At 54.1% G+C, this 17,504-nt stretch overlaps 11 protein-coding genes across 11 annotated transcripts; 6 read left to right on the top strand and 5 right to left on the bottom strand.

Moving 5' to 3' along the window:
* Positions 1 to 165: 165 nt before the first annotated feature.
* On the top strand, positions 166 to 1,308 carry SAICODRAFT_34263 (uncharacterized protein; the record flags this gene model as incomplete). Its single annotated transcript, XM_019168349.1, has 1 exon — positions 166 to 1,308. The coding sequence occupies one exon, from the start codon at positions 166 to 168 to the stop codon at positions 1,306 to 1,308; it is 1,143 nt and encodes a 380-aa protein (XP_019025187.1).
* Positions 1,309 to 1,436: 128 nt separating this feature from the next.
* SAICODRAFT_34262 (uncharacterized protein) lies at positions 1,437 to 1,805 on the bottom strand (the record flags this gene model as incomplete). Its single annotated transcript, XM_019168348.1, has 1 exon — positions 1,437 to 1,805. The coding sequence occupies one exon, from the start codon at positions 1,803 to 1,805 to the stop codon at positions 1,437 to 1,439; it is 369 nt and encodes a 122-aa protein (XP_019025186.1).
* Positions 1,806 to 4,330: 2,525 nt separating this feature from the next.
* Positions 4,331 to 4,804, top strand: SAICODRAFT_34261 (uncharacterized protein; the record flags this gene model as incomplete). Its single annotated transcript, XM_019168347.1, has 3 exons — positions 4,331 to 4,345; positions 4,399 to 4,465; positions 4,536 to 4,804. The coding sequence occupies 3 exons, from the start codon at positions 4,331 to 4,333 to the stop codon at positions 4,802 to 4,804; spliced, it is 351 nt and encodes a 116-aa protein (XP_019025185.1).
* A 99-nt stretch (positions 4,805 to 4,903) lies between these two features.
* On the bottom strand, positions 4,904 to 5,712 carry SAICODRAFT_70322 (uncharacterized protein; the record flags this gene model as incomplete). The annotated part of the gene is made up of 2 exons (XM_019170554.1): positions 5,363 to 5,712; positions 4,904 to 5,292 (listed from the first exon to the last, which is right to left on the bottom strand). Exons 1-2 carry the CDS (start codon positions 5,643 to 5,645, stop codon positions 4,907 to 4,909), a joined length of 669 nt encoding a protein of 222 aa, XP_019025184.1. The 5' UTR covers positions 5,646 to 5,712.
* A 243-nt stretch (positions 5,713 to 5,955) lies between these two features.
* SAICODRAFT_64851 (S-adenosylmethionine decarboxylase) lies at positions 5,956 to 7,375 on the bottom strand (the record flags this gene model as incomplete). The annotated part of the gene is made up of 2 exons (XM_019170102.1): positions 7,275 to 7,375; positions 5,956 to 7,212 (listed from the first exon to the last, which is right to left on the bottom strand). Exon 2 carries the CDS (start codon positions 7,138 to 7,140, stop codon positions 5,956 to 5,958), a length of 1,185 nt encoding a protein of 394 aa, XP_019025183.1. The 5' UTR covers positions 7,141 to 7,212; positions 7,275 to 7,375.
* An 89-nt stretch (positions 7,376 to 7,464) lies between these two features.
* On the top strand, positions 7,465 to 8,267 carry SAICODRAFT_18157 (uncharacterized protein; the record flags this gene model as incomplete). The annotated part of the gene is made up of 2 exons (XM_019165912.1): positions 7,465 to 7,814; positions 7,875 to 8,267. Exons 1-2 carry the CDS (start codon positions 7,548 to 7,550, stop codon positions 8,265 to 8,267), a joined length of 660 nt encoding a protein of 219 aa, XP_019025182.1. The 5' UTR covers positions 7,465 to 7,547.
* Positions 8,268 to 9,334: 1,067 nt separating this feature from the next.
* Positions 9,335 to 10,487, top strand: SAICODRAFT_29666 (uncharacterized protein). The gene has a single exon (XM_019167467.1). It carries the CDS (start codon positions 9,373 to 9,375, stop codon positions 10,324 to 10,326), a length of 954 nt encoding a protein of 317 aa, XP_019025181.1. The 5' UTR covers positions 9,335 to 9,372; the 3' UTR covers positions 10,327 to 10,487.
* An 822-nt stretch (positions 10,488 to 11,309) lies between these two features.
* Positions 11,310 to 11,759, top strand: SAICODRAFT_55194 (cytochrome b560 subunit of succinate dehydrogenase; the record flags this gene model as incomplete). Its single annotated transcript, XM_019169355.1, has 1 exon — positions 11,310 to 11,759. The coding sequence occupies one exon, from the start codon at positions 11,310 to 11,312 to the stop codon at positions 11,757 to 11,759; it is 450 nt and encodes a 149-aa protein (XP_019025180.1).
* Positions 11,760 to 11,824: 65 nt separating this feature from the next.
* On the bottom strand, positions 11,825 to 13,448 carry SAICODRAFT_18154 (putative septin; the record flags this gene model as incomplete). The annotated part of the gene is made up of 5 exons (XM_019165911.1): positions 11,825 to 12,624; positions 12,683 to 13,134; positions 13,193 to 13,207; positions 13,260 to 13,309; positions 13,366 to 13,448. The coding sequence occupies 5 exons, from the start codon at positions 13,446 to 13,448 to the stop codon at positions 12,055 to 12,057; spliced, it is 1,170 nt and encodes a 389-aa protein (XP_019025179.1). The 3' UTR covers positions 11,825 to 12,054.
* A 134-nt stretch (positions 13,449 to 13,582) lies between these two features.
* SAICODRAFT_78242 (WD40 repeat-like protein) lies at positions 13,583 to 16,452 on the top strand. The gene is made up of 2 exons (XM_019171104.1): positions 13,583 to 13,640; positions 13,693 to 16,452. The coding sequence occupies exons 1-2, from the start codon at positions 13,623 to 13,625 to the stop codon at positions 16,351 to 16,353; spliced, it is 2,679 nt and encodes an 892-aa protein (XP_019025178.1). The 5' UTR covers positions 13,583 to 13,622; the 3' UTR covers positions 16,354 to 16,452.
* Positions 16,453 to 16,460: 8 nt separating this feature from the next.
* SAICODRAFT_213436 (ARP2/3 complex 20 kDa subunit) lies at positions 16,461 to 17,286 on the bottom strand. The gene is made up of 2 exons (XM_019166415.1): positions 17,213 to 17,286; positions 16,461 to 17,162 (listed from the first exon to the last, which is right to left on the bottom strand). The coding sequence occupies exons 1-2, from the start codon at positions 17,213 to 17,215 to the stop codon at positions 16,653 to 16,655; spliced, it is 513 nt and encodes a 170-aa protein (XP_019025177.1). The 5' UTR covers positions 17,216 to 17,286; the 3' UTR covers positions 16,461 to 16,652.
* Positions 17,287 to 17,504: the final 218 nt, after the last annotated feature.

The raw sequence follows: 17,504 nt of genomic DNA, 5'->3' as shown, positions 1-17,504 counted from the left end.
ATGAGGGTTTGGACTTACCATTTGGTTTGTAGGATCATTGGGGTGGTGAAATTGAGAAGAGGACGAAATTTAAAGTTTGCGTACGCGTGCCTGAATCGTGTGAAGGTCGAACCTCGACGGCGACGTGAAAGCTGAACTTTTCTTTTTTTTCCATCAATTGCAACAATGACCGAGGAAGTAAAAAAACGAATCCCTCAAGGCCCAAATATCCACCTTCTTTACGCCGATCCACTTCCCTACACCCTTCTGCCACCCCTCCCCCCACTACACCTCCACAACCCCCTCTCCTACATCCCCTACATCATCGCATACCTCTTCCCCTCCACCCCAACACAACCAGCATTCACCGCGACCTTCCACCCCGAATCACGGTCATGTCACGTTGACGTCTCGAACGGTGGTGATGGATTGTGGTTCAAGGGATTTTTCGGGAAGGGAACGTTGAGTAGGAGTGAGCCGACGTGGTTTGTCAGGGCACGGAGAGCGGTTGGAGAGATCGGGCAGGACGAACAGTTGACTTCGGAGGAGATTACGGCGAGACGGAGGGCTGCGCGGCAGGAGTTCAAGAAGGAGAGGGAGAAGGCTGAGCAGAAGGAACGCGAGCGGATTCTGCGGGAGGAGAGAGGTGAGGTGCCACTACCAGAAGATGAGGATGAGGAAGAGGAGGAGGTGGATGAAGAGGCGATTGAGCAGGAGAAGGACGCATACACCTACCCCACCGACAGCAACGGAAACCTCATAAACCTCGAACGCCTCCAATTAACCCTCCCCGAATCCCTCTTCCTCGCACACTCCCTCGGCACCCTCACTATCCTCGACCCCTCCACCTCCGCCCCAATCCCTCGATCCCAGCTCCTCCCACTATTCCGAACTGCATACAGCCCGAGGGTGGCGGGAGTGATGCCACCAGATGATCCGTTCATGCTGAATTATGTGGTGTACCACCACTTCCGCTCCCTCGGCTGGGTCGTAAAACCCGGTGTCAAGTTCGCGGTGGACTACCTCCTCTACCGCCGTGGTCCCGTTTTCTCGCACGCTGAGTTCGCTATCATGATCATCCCATCGTACTCACATCCTTCGTATGAGGGGGATGTGGAGAGGAAGAAGAAGGAGAGGAGGCCGTGGCATGTATTGCATTCAACGAATCGGGTGTGTTCGCAGGTTAAGAAGACTGTCATTTCGTGTTATGTGGAGGTTCCGCCGGTGGGGAGTGAGGTTGAGGGAGAGACGTTGGGGGAGGTGTTGGGGAGGTATAAGGTGAGGGAAGTTAGCATTCGGAGATGGCAGCCAAGTCGGAATAGGGACTGAACCAGAGCATGAGAGGCGTAAAAACGCATTAGAGATATTACCATTATCTATACCAACCAGCCATGGCCATGAACGCCACTAACAATGCTCGACCCGATTCCCATAACAACTTCACTTTTCTGCGATAACTAGTACCGTCCACTCCCAACCCTCCTCCTCTCCCTCTCCTTCTCCGCAACCTTCACGAACCTCCCAACCCTCGCCACCATCTCCCCCAAGCACCTCTTCTCAACACTCCCCTCCGCCATCCGCTCCCCCTCATACACCAACTCATGCACATCCTCCGCAAACCTCCTCAACCTCTTCCCTTCCACCAACTTGTTTCGTAAACGTTGGATAGAGGTGGGGAGCTCGTCGAGGGGCGTGGCGAGTTGGATGAGGATGTTTTTGAGGATGTTGCCGGTTTCGTTGGAGCAGAGGCGATCGACTTTGTAGAGTTGGAGGCGGTAGTAGATTCTGTCTTCGCGGGTTAGGCCTGGTTCGTTGGCGTCGGGCATTGCAGCGGGTGTGAGTGGTCGCGTATGGTGGTCATGAGCGGGCCCACACCCCACTGCTGACGCAGCAGTCCTCGTATCAGCGAGGAACGCAGCACGTGCAGCTTCCGTCCTTATCGCTTGCGCCTGTTCTTCGGCAGCGACAGCAGCAGCCTGCGCAGCCGCATTCGTCGCCCTCAACTCCTTGATATCCGTCTCCGCTCTCCTCAACAACTCCTGCAACTCAGCCATCCTGCTCTCAGCAGCTTGCCTCCCGGCTTCGTGCTCAGCCCACTGCCTCTTATATGTCTCCAACCAAATATCCTTCTCCTCTGAACCACGGCGGTCAAAGGTGTTTTGTGGAGGTATAGGCGAGGGCGCTTTTCGGGTAGAGGGCGCACGACGCTGCTGAAGTGGGATATTCTCGATACGCTGCAACGGTGACTTTGGAGCCGTTAACTTCGGCGTCGGAGACTTTGGTTTCCGTGCTGAAGTGGAAGCACCTTCACGTCCAAGCGGCAACGGCGTTGAAAGCAGTTCATTCCACCTCCCTATCTTCTCCTGCAAACTCTCCGTCGCATCCCTCTCATCCTCCAACTCCTCCTGCCCGTCCTGCTGTTGCTCAATCACAGGACTCCTCCCCTCCTTCGCACTCCTCATACTCGCACTAACCTTCCTCAACCTCTCCATCTCCCTCGCCCGTTCCCTCGTCAACTCATCCTCCCTCAAAACCCTAATCCTCTCTTCCTCTTCCTTCAACTTCTGACTTTGGAGCATCTCACGCATCATCTCCCTCAACTCCCTAATCTCATCTTTCGCTGCGCAGAGTTCTGCTTCCTGCTCCGGGCTAGGTTGCAGCGCGGGGCGGGGTTGTTGGGTCAGGGAGGTTAGGTTCGCGACGAGGTCATCGATGATGGCGCCACGGCGATCGCATTCTTTGCTCAACTTATCCATGACGTCTTTCATCTCTTTCACTTTCTCGTCCCTTTCATCTTCCACCACCCTCTCTTCATCTTCTTCCTCCACATCCCGTTCCCAAAGTTCCGATTCATTCACCGGGGCCTGCGAGACGTCATCCTCCATCAAATATCCGATCTCGCCAGCACCCAATGTCGCATCAGCCCGAGAAGTCTCACCCGGACTCCGCGGTCGGCGCTGATGTGGTGAGACGACATCACTCCCAAACCTGGCCCCAGCACTCCTCTGCTCCTTAACAGTCGAGTTCGTATTCGGTGTAACACGCGGCACCTGGCGAATCGGCGTATCCTCAACTCCAGACACAAGCCCAAGTCCCGCTCGTTCACCGTGTTTAGGCGTACTCGAGAATGGACCCTCCCCGCTTCCGTTTCTCTGAGTGGTGTCGATAGTAGTTTGCCACTCACTTTCGTCTACATCGCCTGCATACTCCGATTCCACCCCAGACTGCGAGGGATAATCAAGTGCCGCTTTCATCTTCTCAATACCGCCCCATGGCGCACTGCGAGACATTGTATCCGGGAACACCGGCGGTGGTTTTGGGACAGTAATACTTGGGATGTGCTCAGACCCATGCAACATCTCATCCAAATGCTCCCTCACTACCGAACTCGTCCACGACGGCGCCGCACTACCCTCACTTCCCATTCTATCTCTCTGTGTTTTCACGCCATCGCTTTTCGCGCTCGCGAACTCTTCCGTTTCGGGGAGTTCTTCGAGGGAGACGGGCGCGGGTTCGTGGGTTGTTTTGCGGCAGTGACGGGTTGTGGAGGGGGATGTCAGTCCGGTTTGGTGGGTCGTATCTGAGGCTGCATCGAGGAACGAGCGGTCGTGGCGGAGGGCGGGGGAGATGCGGACGCTCGAGCAGGGTCGGGATGAGTGGATGGTGTCGAGGCTGATATCGTACCGGGTTCGGGTTTGTTCGGCCGTGTGTGGAGGACTTTGCTGGCGAGAGTGCTGAGACTGTTGGGAGGACGCACGCTGGACGGGGGTAGATGTCGCGCTCCGGGGAGGAAGCGAGGCGTGGTCCGCGTGGAGTGCGGTATCTGATTTCGCGCTCGAGGTACTCGAGACTTTGCGGGTGTCTGTCGTGCTCCGAGGTTTCATTCCGTCGAGGATTTGAGCGAGTTTGTTGACGCGATCGAGTTTGGCCGAGTCGAGTTTATAATCTGTTGGACAATGATTAGCGATGCATGGTCAGCGCCGTCGATTATGATTGAACCTTTGAAATTGAAACTTGTGTCATTCCCGACGTCGAAGTCCTCAATAGTCCCATGGTTGGTGGACTCATTCAAGTCCTTTGCCCCCCAGCGGTAGGCCGTACTCGCAGTGTTATCGAGGTAAGAAGGTAGCTCGTCGGCCATCTTGGCTACAACAGAGCGTGCGTGTGAACAGTCCAGCTGCTTCACAGGGGATATATGCTCTCGAGAGGGAATGAATGCTGCTGCTTGGTGTAGTGTTTTTGTTGTCAAGGAAGGCGAGGCCCCCCCGCGTAAACAAACACCGGCGTCGCAGGACAGCCAAGCTCCAGGTAAGTTACGTCAAGAATTTTGCACAGCCGGGGACGACACACGATGGGAATGAACTGCGTAAGACGGAAGATTTGATTGCGTCACTGCGTCCGTGACTGATCGCCGTGCAGACCGCCGACTTTTGCCTCGTCCCAATGGGCACCGCATCCCCGTCAGTCGGCGCCTATATCGCGCGCTGTACGTCTCCCCCTCCTCCATCCGTCTTTCTCTCTCTCTCTCCGTCTCTAACCCTCCCCCGCTCCTCCAGGCCAGCAAATCCTCGAACGATCCGGCCTGAAATACGAACTCCACGGCTACGGCACCGGCCTCGAAGGCGACTTTACCGAAGTCTGCGAAGCCATCCGGAAATGTCACGAAGCGGTCCACGAGATGGGATGTCCCCGAATCGCGACCGATATTCGCATCGGGACACGGATGGATAAGGCGAGTAGTTTGGAGCAGAAGGTGCAGAGTGTTAGGGATCATTTGGCGAGGGGGGCGGAGGATGACGATACTGGGGCTGTTTTGGCCTCATGAGAGGGTTTGTGGTGGGATGGGTTGAGTAATCTCAGAAGGTAGTATCTTATTCCATAATCTAGTATCTCCCTCCTTACTTTACACTCCAGCTCCGTATCCACATCATGCCTCAACCTGCTTCCTGCTCGACTGCCTGGGGTTCCCAACACCAATAATGTGCGGCAAAACCTTCTTCACCACAAGCTCCTCAGCAGCCTGTCCTCCCTTCGTCATAAACACAGCACCAATCATCGCAGTCAAACAATCTCCAACAACACCCTTCACACCACTCAACTCCAGATCACCCGTCTGCTTGGGCTTCCATCTCATCACGTCTTGGATATTGAGACCCATGTTTTGGGCGACGGAGAAGAGTGTGCTGGCCTTTGTCGCGTTGTCCAATCGTGCAGAGGTGACGCTCTCGATCGCTTTGTTGTTGATAGCACTGGGCCTCGAAGACTCTCTACTAGCGAGCTGCAAAGCCAGGTGAAACTTCAACACTCGTCGACCTATCCAAAAATCACACCCGATCAGCTCATCGCACCAAAACACAAACACAAACACAAACACACCACATACCCATAAACGCCAACTTGTCATTATACCCTTCCTTCCCGTGCGCAAAAGATTTATGCGTAACAGCCTGCCACGCCACCGCATCCGGCAACGTCTCTCCCGTCAATTTCTTAATCTGTGCCTGTACCACCTCGATATCGTCATTCACGTCGAAGTTTTGTCGGATTCGTAGGGGGTGTGGTGCCTTGTGTGATGGTACCGTGGAGGCGAAGGGTCGCGCGAGGGTGGGGGAGGGAGCGAGGAGGGTTCGAGCGCAGACTCGTTGGATGGTTCTTCGACAGGTCATTGTTGATTTGAACCTCTGTTTCTTGTACGGTGATCGAGGAGTTCCGTCGCACCTTGGAAATATGTGCTGCGCCCAGGGGAGAGTGGCGCAGCACGTATGATCCATACCGTACCAGTAATTGATGCGCTGTTGATGATGGTCAACCGTGTATTATGCCCAAGATATCCCGATACAAGTCCTCCCTCGATCGCGACTCCAACGTAAACTCCAAATGCAATATAGTTCGTAGCCCTTTTCTCATGTCTACCTCTCATGCCCACTTCCCTCCTCACAGCAACTCCGTTCTCCAGGCTCGCGTCGCTCGCCCCCTCTACTTCTCCTTCTCAAACGTCAAAAACACCAAATCATACCCCTCAAACTCATACACAATCCTGTCCCGTCTCTTATACCCCTTCACCTCATCAACCCCCAAACTCCCCTTTCTCTCCGCCTCAACCCCTCTCGCCTCAAAGAGTGTCAAGGTAAACTTGCCCGGGCCAAAGATCTCCACGACTTTCTCGACTGTCGCGAGTGAGGTGGAGGTAGGGCTGGTGGGCACGTTGGTTTCGAAAGAGGCGTAGGAGCAGTGAGGTTCGGGGGTGACGTGGATGGTCCAGTATCCCGTTGAGCTGGGTGTGGGGACGACGCCGTTTGCGCTGTACCCACACGGCGTAAAAAGATAAGAATCGACGCGTGCGTCGGGGTATTCGCTCGTGGGGTAAATGGAGTCGATCTTAGTCTGAGAGGAACAAGTTGTGCCGAGCGCGTGTCCGTCCGATTCGGATTCGGTCGAGGAGTAGCCGTCGGGAAGGTAAAACTGTCGTGCCCGCCTCTCGCACAAGTCCGTCATCAAAATCTCTAACGTCTCATCCTCAAACCCCTCCTTCAATCCCACGGTCCTCGTTGCCGTATTTCCCGTAGCAGCACTCGTCCCCGGGCTCGTCATATACAAAAACCAGTGATCTCCGTTCATTCTCCCAACGTGATACGCGCTTCCGCCCTCGAAATGTTTATCCAGATACTCCACCTCGTCGTGCCAGGATTTATGTGGTGGGAGCTGGCGATCGGGGAACATGAATGACTTGCGGGAGTAGAAGACGCGCCAAGGGGTTTGGGAGGAGGTGAAGCCGGCGGACGCGGCGAGGGAGAGAAGGCGAGTGAGACCGATCAGGAGTGTCGTCGTGCCGCAAGTCTTGAGAATGAGTTTGTGAGGGAATACGAACATCGAACTCTCACTCAATAGATATGCGTCGACCTCGTCGTTCTCGATCACGGATAGGACTTTGCAGTTGACAAGGTCGAGCATTCCCTCCCAATCTTTGCGCGCGACGGTTTTGAGGCCTTTACCGGAGGGACAGTCTTCGGGTGATGGCGCAAACCATACCTCGAGGAGCTTTTCGGGGCCTTCGAAGGCGGATTCGGGGAGGCCGGCGGTGTTTTCGTGATTGATTGTATAGGAGGTCGCGGGGGAGGAGCTCGATATGCTGCTCTGTGGTACGGCGATTGGTGCCGTCATGGTGATCTGATATGGTATACAATAAAGAAAGTGTTGAAGATGAGCCGAGGGTGTAAGTCAAGTTAGCCGGGCCTGTAAAGGTCTTGGTCAGCACGAATGTCAACCGAGACAGGTGATTGGATGGTCTGACGGACTTTCCGAGGAGATGGGCAAATAGAAGAGACTCTGTTGACATACACAACCTTAACGGCGAGCCAGATCGATCACGCTGAATTCTTCGGTGAAGGATTTGCTTGAGCTTCAACTCTCGAGACGCTGCACTTTTTTTGCCCAGGATTGCAGGGCTAGTTCCAAACTCGCAGAGGGGTACAGCTTGGGGAACACCAGTACGTTACCATCGACCATCAAACAGAACAGCATACATCCCGTTCGTTACCATTCAATCACTTCGAACGACTCAATCGACAATGTCTAACGCCCCTCCATCCTCTTCCGGCGTCATCCACCCCGTCCCAATCCTCAAAAACGCTCACTCCTCTACCTCAACCACAACCCCACCCGACGCATCCCTCGAAACAAACACCACCTTTAACGCAAAACCTCCCCGACGCCGCTCATCCGCGAATGTCCCACCACTCACAAACCGCCGTCTGAGTTTCCAGAAAGTGGTGGAGAATGAGCCGCCCGTCCCACTCGGCACTGGTGGTGCTGCGGGGCATACACCCAGACTAAAGGTACCAACAAATACCCCTACATTGATGAGGAGGGTGAGTGCTGACTGACCATAACCATAGTGGGACGAAGCAAACTTGTATCTAACCGAACAACAAAAATCCTCAACAATGAAAATCACCGAACCCAAAACCCCCTACGAACGCCGCCTCGACCCCCACGAAATCGACGCGATGGGGTTAGACGACGACGACCTCCCTCCAATGTCTCTCGGTGAAGCCGAAGAATCCCCATCGCAATGGAACTCGCCCATCGGAAACGCAACAGTGGAACGCATGGAGGTGGATGAGGAGGGAGAGGGGGGTGAGGCATGGGAAGAGGACGAACCGCAGAGTCCAGAGGAGAAGGCGAAGCATGAGGTTTTTATGAAGATGAGGAAGGGACATTATCAGATGAGGGAGGCGATCAAGTTGGGGCATAAGTTGACGGAGGAGGAGGATGAGGATGAAGAGTGAATGCGCGTTTTGGACGGAGATGATTAAAGCCCGCGACGTTTGAGACGGCACCAATAGTATGGGTCGCCCGGCTTCGAGACTGAGTCATCAGTATGCAGGGATGCCCGTGCTTTACTAAGGTTGCAGCTTTTGTATGACTACCGTGGTATATCAGATTGTTGAAGTCCCATGTTCGTCGAGCATAAGGGTTCCCTCCCATTATCCCGATTTACGCTTTCCCACGGCCCCAAACTGCCGACCCGGCGAACGCGCACCGCGGACGCGGGTGACTGCAGCACCGAAACACCGCAACCAAAAACCCCAATGATCCAGCTGTAAATAGATGGAATCGCCTTGGGCAGATGATGAAGCTGCATTCAATACTGCTGACGTATGGTCAACACCAGCGACCGCTGCGGGGATCAGGGGGATCGAAGGGGTGGTGCCTGATTGGACGACTGCAGAGGAGGATGGCTGGGCTGGTCCTGGTGTTCACGAGGGAGACGGAGAGCTGAAAGATATGGATGGTGGAGATACGGGGGATGTTGATGTGGAAAGAGCGGAGACACAGACAGGGCCTGATGAGACAAATCAGGAGCAACTGGACAGTTGGGGATTTCAAGATGAAGAGGAGACTGATGGCGCACATCCCGATCAACAGGAACAGCCTATGCCAGAGGAACATACGGATAAGCCAGTGAACGAACTGCCAGAATCGGACGCGGAACCCGCTCTTCCAGTTCAAGACAATAGTGCGCATTCGACAGACACACCCGCCGAAGGTGTGGAAGACGAGGATGATGACGACTTCGGTGACTTCAACTCCGAAACAGCCAACGAATCTTTTGAGGACTTCACTCCTGCCCCGGCACTCATTGCTCCCGAGCCACAACCTACTGAACTTGAGTTTACACTCCCAATCACAGCTCTGCTCGCCGAAATATTCCCGACACCCTCAGAAGCGCCGGTCGAACCTCCAGAACCACCACTCTCCAGAACCGCGTCTCGGACACTGTGGTACCGCCTAACAACCGTCCACTACGACCGCGCACCACCAAAATGGGCCGGTTCGAACATCAAGACGGAATGTGAACGAATTGTCGACGGATGGCGGCGTGTGAGAGGAATGAGTGGACATTTAAGAGGGAATGTAGGTGGTGGATTGGGAATCGGGCTTGGGTGGAATGATGTACCGGCACCCGCACCTGTAGGGCATGGGAGGAGAAGGAGTATGACTACTGCGCCGGCGCCAGTACAGGCTCTGAGGAAGCAGCTACAGCCCAGGGTGCCTACTGTACCGGTAATGGAGGGCTTAAAGGAAACGGAGGCGGAGATGATGCTGAGGACGGCGAGTAGTCCGCCTGCTGTTGGTGATGGGGAGGTGGACGAGTGGGAGTGGGGATCGACTGAGGAGGTCGCTGTTCCGAAGCGAGAGGAAGATATCACTCGAGAACGCGAGGAATCGAGAAAGGAACACCACACGGGGCTAGAGGTGAATATTCTGGCGACGCCTGCAAAGCAGCAGCATGTGGTGCCGCCAGGGTCTTCTTCGCTGTTTGATCTGGGGCAATTGGACCTGCTGGGGAGTGGTCCCGCAAGATCGACGGCGCCTTCGATACCGCTTTCATTACCTGCGCCTGTATCAGCACCAGGACCATCACTACAGATGAGCGCAAAAAGGCAGACACCACCGCCATTCGCCCCTATCTCCACGGTCGAAACACACGAGGGCAAGCAACCCCCACCCCCAGTAACCATTCCAGCATATGCATCGAAACCACCTCTAATACCACAACCCATCAATTCAATACCACAGCCGGTCCAACCAAAGTTTCATCCGGTCATCTCATCAGACATTCAAGCGCCACCCAGTACATCCTCAGACCCGTGGGACTTTTCGATCTTCGACAAACCTGCACCGGTTGCACCGGTAGCACCGGTAGCACCACCACCAACGGTAAATAACACCGGGAAGAGCGCGTCTACATCACAGTTCAGGAGTAAGACCGAGGAAGAGGAGAATAGGATCATGGAGGAGGTCATTGGGAAGTTGCCGGACATTGTGTGGTTGCTGGATTGAGGAAGTCGGAATCAGGAAGGATGAAGAGAGATGTGTAATGAGAGCAGGCAACGGAAGACACTGGCACCGAGAGTGGTAGGAAGGACAGGACGCTTAGTAGCCCGTTGAAGAGGCATAGTCTACGATAGCCCCAATATCCCAGCAAAAGGCTGTGCACCCATCCATTTGGTCGCATGTATTCTCTAGGATTCGAATCCGAACCCTCGACATTCATGCGACTGATCTAGCAGCCGGAAAACAACGCTCAAATACGGCGGAGACAAGCAATTCCACGGACGAAAACAGGAACCACAAGAGTCGAGGAAAAACAGTATATTGACATAAATCATAGAAGCACGGGAGATGAGATGTCATCCAATCATGAAACCTAGTACCGGGTAGAATGCCCGGTCTTGGCGATTATATGGAGGTAATCAGTCTCTGATCGTATCCACCATAACGGTGGTCCGTCCTTCACTTTATAGGTTACCCTGGCTTGGACGGCGGTAGCGATCATTGGAGAACTGCTCGCAGCGTCGGCGGACGTCAGCTTTTTATAGAGGGATTTAGCGCGGAGTGGCCTGGGAGAATTGGCGGGTCCGGGTGTCGACGGGACTTGGGAAGGGTGTCTGATGATTTCAATTGTTCATGAGTTGACTTCTGGAAGAGTTGTACGGCCGTCGGAGAACGTTCTGAGGCAGTCGCTTTTCATGGCCGTTCATTGGGCGAGGGGGCTTCTCCACACTGCAGCCGTACGCCCGATGTCTCCGAGCAAGTGAACGTTACACCAGGCAAACCCGAACAGACAATCAACCAAAGACATACCCAAGATGTCCATGATGAACATGCGATCGGCTTTCTGCCGCTCTGGCGCTCTTAACGGTACGTCCAGCCTCTCTTCCCTGTCTTGCGTCACCTTCCTGGCCTCACTACTCGTCAAGAGACCATGTAACTGAAATGTCCACATAGCCCTCCGTCCTACTCCCTCCTCGATCCTCCGTCCCATGGGCATCCGCACTGTTCAGACTCAGAACTTGACCCACGACGAGTCCCTCCAACTCCTCTACAAACAACGCGCCGCCCGCCCCAACTCTCCCCACCTCACCATCTACCAGCCTCAATTGACCTGGTACATGTCCGCCGCGCACCGTATCACCGGTTGTGCCGTCTCCGGTGGTCTCTACGCCTTTGCCTTCGCATACCTCGCTTCGCCCTATATCGGTCTCGACCTCTCTACCACCTCTCTCGCCGCCTCTTTCGGTGCGTTGGCGCCTGTTACGAAGATTGCGATCAAGAGCGTGTTGGCGTTCCCCTTCACGTTTCACTCTTGGAATGGAATTAGGCATTTGATTTGGGATACTGGAAGCTTCTTGGATTTGAAGGGTGTTTACAGGACTGGATACATCGTGTTGGGTGTTTCTACTGTTTCTGCTGTGGCTTTGGCCTTGTACTAAGTGGAAGGGCCATGGAGGAGGGGGAAAAGGGTGTGAGGTTGTACTGATATACCAATGATCGAATGTGTACGTTTTGAGCAAAATGATTCTGTTTACCCTATATTGCCCCTCATGGTGGGCCACCGCCTGTGGTTCAGCATAGTCTGCGTGATTGATGTTCATGGGCAATCACTACCTATCAAGCTCTGCGATCATGCGTACGTCAAAAAGCAATTGGTATATATCTTCCATCTCCATCCAAGTTCAAGCAATATTGTCCAGCAATGTTTCCCTTCTTCCTTCTCATCTCACCCCCTCAACGCACCAAACTCCTCCCCGTACTCCTCCCACTCCCTGCCCCCAACGTCATTGCCTCCAACTCCGACTCCAACGCCTTAACACTCGCATGCGCAACCTCCAAATCCTTATTCAACCGATCCCTCTCCTGAATCAACCTCTGCTCCCACGACCTAAACCTATTTTCCTCAACCTTAACCTGCTCCGTAAACCTCTTCCTCAACGCCTCCTCCTCCTCCCTAAACTTCGGGTTGTCGGCGGTTCTGCGCGCTTTGCTTTCGCCGAATTTCCGGATTTCCATTTGGGAGCGGCGGTAGGATTCGTAGTGGGTTTCTTCGGTGGCGAGGATGAGGTCGAGCATGTGGGTGCGGAGGATGAGGGAGCGGAGGTGGACGAAGTCGCAGTGGAGGGGGTTTTCGACTTCGGCTATGCCCCAGAGGTATTGGCGGCCGAGAACGGGGCCGGAGGGGGTTTGGTGGGTTTGGGTGGAGGCGATGAGGGCGTAGGGGGGTGGGAGGAAGGGGCTACCGTCGGTGTTCTCCGGGGGGTCGAAGATGGAGATGTTTTGGGCGCGGATGACGTTACGGATCTGTACGGACGAGTTAGCCGGTGATCGCGAGCAAAATGCATTGTCTTCCTCTACACACCCTTTCTTTGAAAATCTCGAGGTCTTGGGCGCCGATAGTGTCGGCCTTCGCGATGATGGGGATGAGGTTAACACGCGTACCCAACGCCTTCATCGCCTGAATATCAATCGGACGCAACGTATGCCCCGTCGGCCTGATGAAATACAAACACGCATGAACCCTCATATCCACCCTTCCCTCCCTCATCGGCTGCTGCTCCTGCCTCATATAACTCTCGTGCTGATCATCCAAGAACTCCGCAATCGGACTCCATGCATTCTTGTTCGACACAAAGTCCCCGAAACCGGGGGTGTCAATTACGGTCAAATTAAGGGTGAAGTCGCGTTCGGAGAGGTGGGCGCGGGAGATGGAGATGTGGGTTGTGCGGGTTGGTTGGGGGTTGTGGCGGGTACGGGGGTTTTGGTAGGGTTTTATGTCGGTGGAGAAGAGAGTGTTGATGAGGGTTGTCTTGCCTGTACGCCGGTGTGGAAGGTTAGTCGGTGTGGGCATTCCGGCCTTCAACAAGCGTACCAAGACCAGACTCGCCTGTGTTACATGTTAGCACCCTGAATACCAAATTGTGGAGGAAGCGACATACCGGCAACCATCAACGTAAAATTCGCACCCTTCTTCGCGACAATCTTGTGCCTGTATGCAACAGTTGAAACCGTGTTCCCAAACGTACGGGAACTGGAGTTGCACACCTCTGGTTCGGCAAACTTCCAATGCCAATCACGCCCGCACTCTGAACAGCCGGAGCCGGTATACTATCCGCAGACGGAGCCATTGTCGCCGTTTCTCCTTTTCTTCGTTGTCGTGTTTCGGCGCGTCGTATACTTGGCAACGTTACGGTCCCCGCAGCAGCTGCTCAGGGCGAGATTATGCCAGGCACTCGAAAATTCAGAGTTTATACGAGGAAGACGGCAACGAAGGCCTCGGTCACCGACGAGAATATATCAGCATGAAGGCCGATTTTCAGGTGAGAGCATCTTCTATGGATCAGAGATCCCTGCTGACAGTAGATCACTCAGTTGTCCGATGTCATTGGTACCGTTTACCGTCAAGGAAACCTCGTTTTCAGCCCAGACGGCACCTGTCTCCTCTCCCCAGTCGGCAACAGAGTAACCCACTTCGACCTCGTCAACAACAAGTCATTCACCTTTCCCTTCGAGAACAGACGCAACATCGCCCGTCTCGCACTCAACCCGCAATGCACCCTTCTCCTCTCAATAGACGAGGGGGGTAGGGCGCTGTTGGTGAACGTCAATCGAAGAACTGTGTTGCATAACTTTAATTTTGGGGAAAAGGTACGGGATTGTCAGTTTAGTCCTGATGGGAGGTATTTCGCAGTTACGCATGGGAGACATGTGCAGGTATGGCGGACACCCACGTTCACCGACGAACGCGATTTCGCGCCGTTCGTGAAGCACCGTGTCTATACTGGTCACTACGACGAAGTCACATCCCTCACCTGGTCGTTTGATTCGAGGTTCTTCCTCACTACTTCGAAGGATTTGTCGGCACGGATATACTCTCTTAACCCTACCGAGGGTTTCGTACCAACTCAGCTCGCCGGCCACCGTGATGCTGTAGTCGGCGCATTCTTTTCCGCTGATCAAGAGACGATCTATACCGTCGCCCGCGATGGGGCATTATTCACCTGGCGTTACGCCCCTCGCCGACCCAAGGGAGCACCGGAACCCGAGTCCGACGAAGAGATGGACGAGGATGACGACGTGGAGATGCGATGGCAAATCGTGTCGAGGAATTACTTTATGCAGCAGGGTGCGAAGGTCCGGACGTGTGCGTTCCACGCCGCGACGAATTTGTTGGTGGTGGGTTTCTCAACCGGTTTGTTCGGGTTATACGAATTACCCGAATTCAACCAAATCCACACCCTCTCCATCTCGAATAACGATATCGACTCTGTCACCATCAACAAATCGGGTGAATGGCTCGCTTTCGGAGCGTCGAAACTCGGGCAACTCTTGGTTTGGGAATGGCAGTCAGAGTCCTATGTCCTGAAGCAACAAGGTCATTTCGACGTGATGAACACCCTCGCATACTCACCCGACGGCCAACGTCTCGTCACTGCCTCCGATGATGGAAAGATCAAGGTATGGGATGCACGATCGGGTTTCTGTATCGTTACGTTTACGGAACACACCTCCGCCGTAACCTCCATTGAATTCGCAAAACGCGGAAACGTACTCTTCTCTTCCTCCCTGGACGGGACAGTGCGCGCGTGGGATCTAATCCGCTACCGAAACTTCCGAACCTTTACCGCCCCCTCCCGTCTCCAATTCTCCTGTCTCGCCGTTGATCCCTCTGGTGAAGTCGTCTGCGCCGGGTCCCTAGATTCCTTCGATATCCACATCTGGTCCGTACAAACCGGTGCCCTCCTCGACCGACTCTCCGGACACGAAGGCCCGGTGTCGTCGTTGTCGTTCGCTGGGTCGAGTGGTGCGTTGGCGAGCGGGAGTTGGGATAAGACCGTTAGGGTCTGGGATGTTTTTGGGAGGAGTCAGAGTGTTGATCCGTTGCAGCAGCAGAGTGATGTACAGGGTATCGCATTTAAACCTGATGGGAAGTTCGTGGCAATCGCTACGTTGGACGGACAACTCGCTTTCTGGGACGTCGCGGACGCAAAACAAGTCGGCGTTATTGATGGCCGACGTGATATCTCTGGTGGAAGAAATATCGACTCCAGAGTAACCGCACAGAACGCCGCTGGCTCCAAATATTTTAATTCGTTGTGTTATACGGCGGATGGGAGCTGTGTCCTCGCGGGTGGTAACTCAAAGTATATTTGTTTGTATGATGTTGCGACTGGAGGGCTCGTGAGGAAGTTTACTGTGAGTCAGAATTTGAGTTTGGATGGGACGCAGGAGTTCCTTAACTCGAAAAACCTCACGGAGGCGGGACCGGTGGAGATGATCGATACTACGGGTGAGGCTGAAGATCTCCAGGATCGGATTGATAGAACGTTACCGGGAGCGAGTCGGGGAGATATGTCCGCTCGCCGCGTTCGTCCCGAAGTCAGGACCCGCGCGGTCAAGTTCTCCCCCACAGGCCGCTCTTTCGCCGCGGCGTCGACAGAGGGACTCCTCGTCTACTCCCTTGACGACAACCTCCTCTTCGACCCCTTCGACCTCGATATCGATGTAACCCCCTCCACAACCCTCCAAACCCTCCGTCAAAAACAATACTTGAAGGCCTTAGTGATGGCATTCCGACTAAACGAACGCTACCTAATCCACCAAGTCTACGAAACCATCCCCCCCGCCGACATCCCCCTCGTCGCACACGACCTCCCCCTCCCCTACCTCTCCCGTCTCCTCAAATTCATTGCGGGGCATGCGGATGAGTCACCCCATGTCGAGTTTCATTTGATTTGGATTGAGGCGTTGTGTACGTATCATGGACGGTATATTCGGGAGAGAGGGGGTGAGTTTGGGAGTGAAATGAGGGGGTTGCAGAGGTGTGTCGGTAGGATTGAGACGGAGCTGGCGGGGTTGGGGGATGAGAATGTGTTTATGTTGAGGTATATTTTGGAGGGGGGGAAGAAGGGGAGGGCTGTGCCGGTGAAGGCGATGGAGGTTGAGGGGGGTGAGGAGGGGGATGCGGAGGAGGTTGAGGAGATGGAGGTTGAGGGGGAGGGCGATGACGAGGATGGTGAGTGGCAGGGATAGACAAGGGGAGAGTGGATAGAGCATTACATTTCGCATCTTATTGGACTTATGGGTTAATTGGTTGATGATAACCCCAATTGGAACATCACTGCATTTCATCACGTCCATGTGCAAGGCGTAAAAAAGTCTCCTCCAGACAAGCTATGTAATGTTGAATCAAATGCATTGGTATATCATAGGTCATAAATCGGACTGCGCGCTTCACATTCTGCGTCGCGTCTTTTACCATTCCAAAACTTCTAGTGCTGATTGACACCCTTCTCCATCCCATCGCCGCCATCCCCTCACAACTTTCGAATTCATCCCGAAATAGCACCCAAATAACTCTCAGCAACAAACCGTGCCCGTCCATTCAAAAACAACTTCATCTCACTAATCTCCGCATCAACCTCCTCCATAAACTGAATAATAAAATCGACAAGCTTATGCTTCAACATCGCCTCACTATGAAAATTCGTCACCAAAAACGAAATATCATACCCTGCCACCGGCTTCCGTCTCAAAATCACAAAACTCTCCGCGCGACCCATCATGAATCGCGTAAATTTGTGAGCGAGGATATGTTCGATTTCGTCTGCTTGTTTGATTTTGATGGAGATGCGGAGGGAGTTGAAGGAGGGTTCGATGAGGACGCGTTCGCCTTCGTTGCGGGAGATTGAGAGGGGGGTTAGGAGTGCTTCGAGAGATTGTCTGGCTTCGACTTCGGGACAGTTGTGTCGTTCAACGACTTGTGAGGCAAAGTTCTCGAGGCAGAGGGTTGCTGTTAGGGTTGAGCGGACGGCGTTGAGGTATGGGCGGAGTGTGTTTGACTGTGAGAGCTGTTAGACAACGGTATTTATGAAGTCATACGAGCTGTTACCATCTTGAATGCTCTTCTCTGCTACAACTTGGTGGTTGGGTTGATACGTCACGGCTTGAGTGCGGAGAGCCCTGACCCTGCCCTGACTAGTGAGCTACAACAACAATCGACAGAGAACCCGTTGGTCTCAGCACCTGCTCCCTATCCTCGTCCGGCACGTCGATTGCATGTTCCAGTCAACACGGCGTTTCCTTCGCCGACACCGCCGGGCGATCGGTGTTACAACTGTCGTCGCCGGTGCTGCCTATCTTGCAACTCAGTATGTTTTCTCAAAGATAAAAGAAATTCAAGA

The sequence above is a fragment of the Saitoella complicata genome, assembly GCF_001661265.1.
Source record: "Saitoella complicata NRRL Y-17804 unplaced genomic scaffold SAICOscaffold_7, whole genome shotgun sequence".
NCBI lineage: Eukaryota > Fungi > Ascomycota > Saitoellomycetes > Saitoellales > Saitoellaceae > Saitoella > Saitoella complicata.
Note: the sequence above shows the minus strand (reverse complement) of the source record. Positions and strands in the feature narration are given on the sequence as shown.

Excerpts from the sequence above, each read along its gene's own strand:
- SAICODRAFT_29666 (XM_019167467.1), top strand. The coding sequence starts at position 9,373 with ATGAGTGGACATTTAAGAGGGAATGTAGGTGGTGGATTGGGAATCGGG.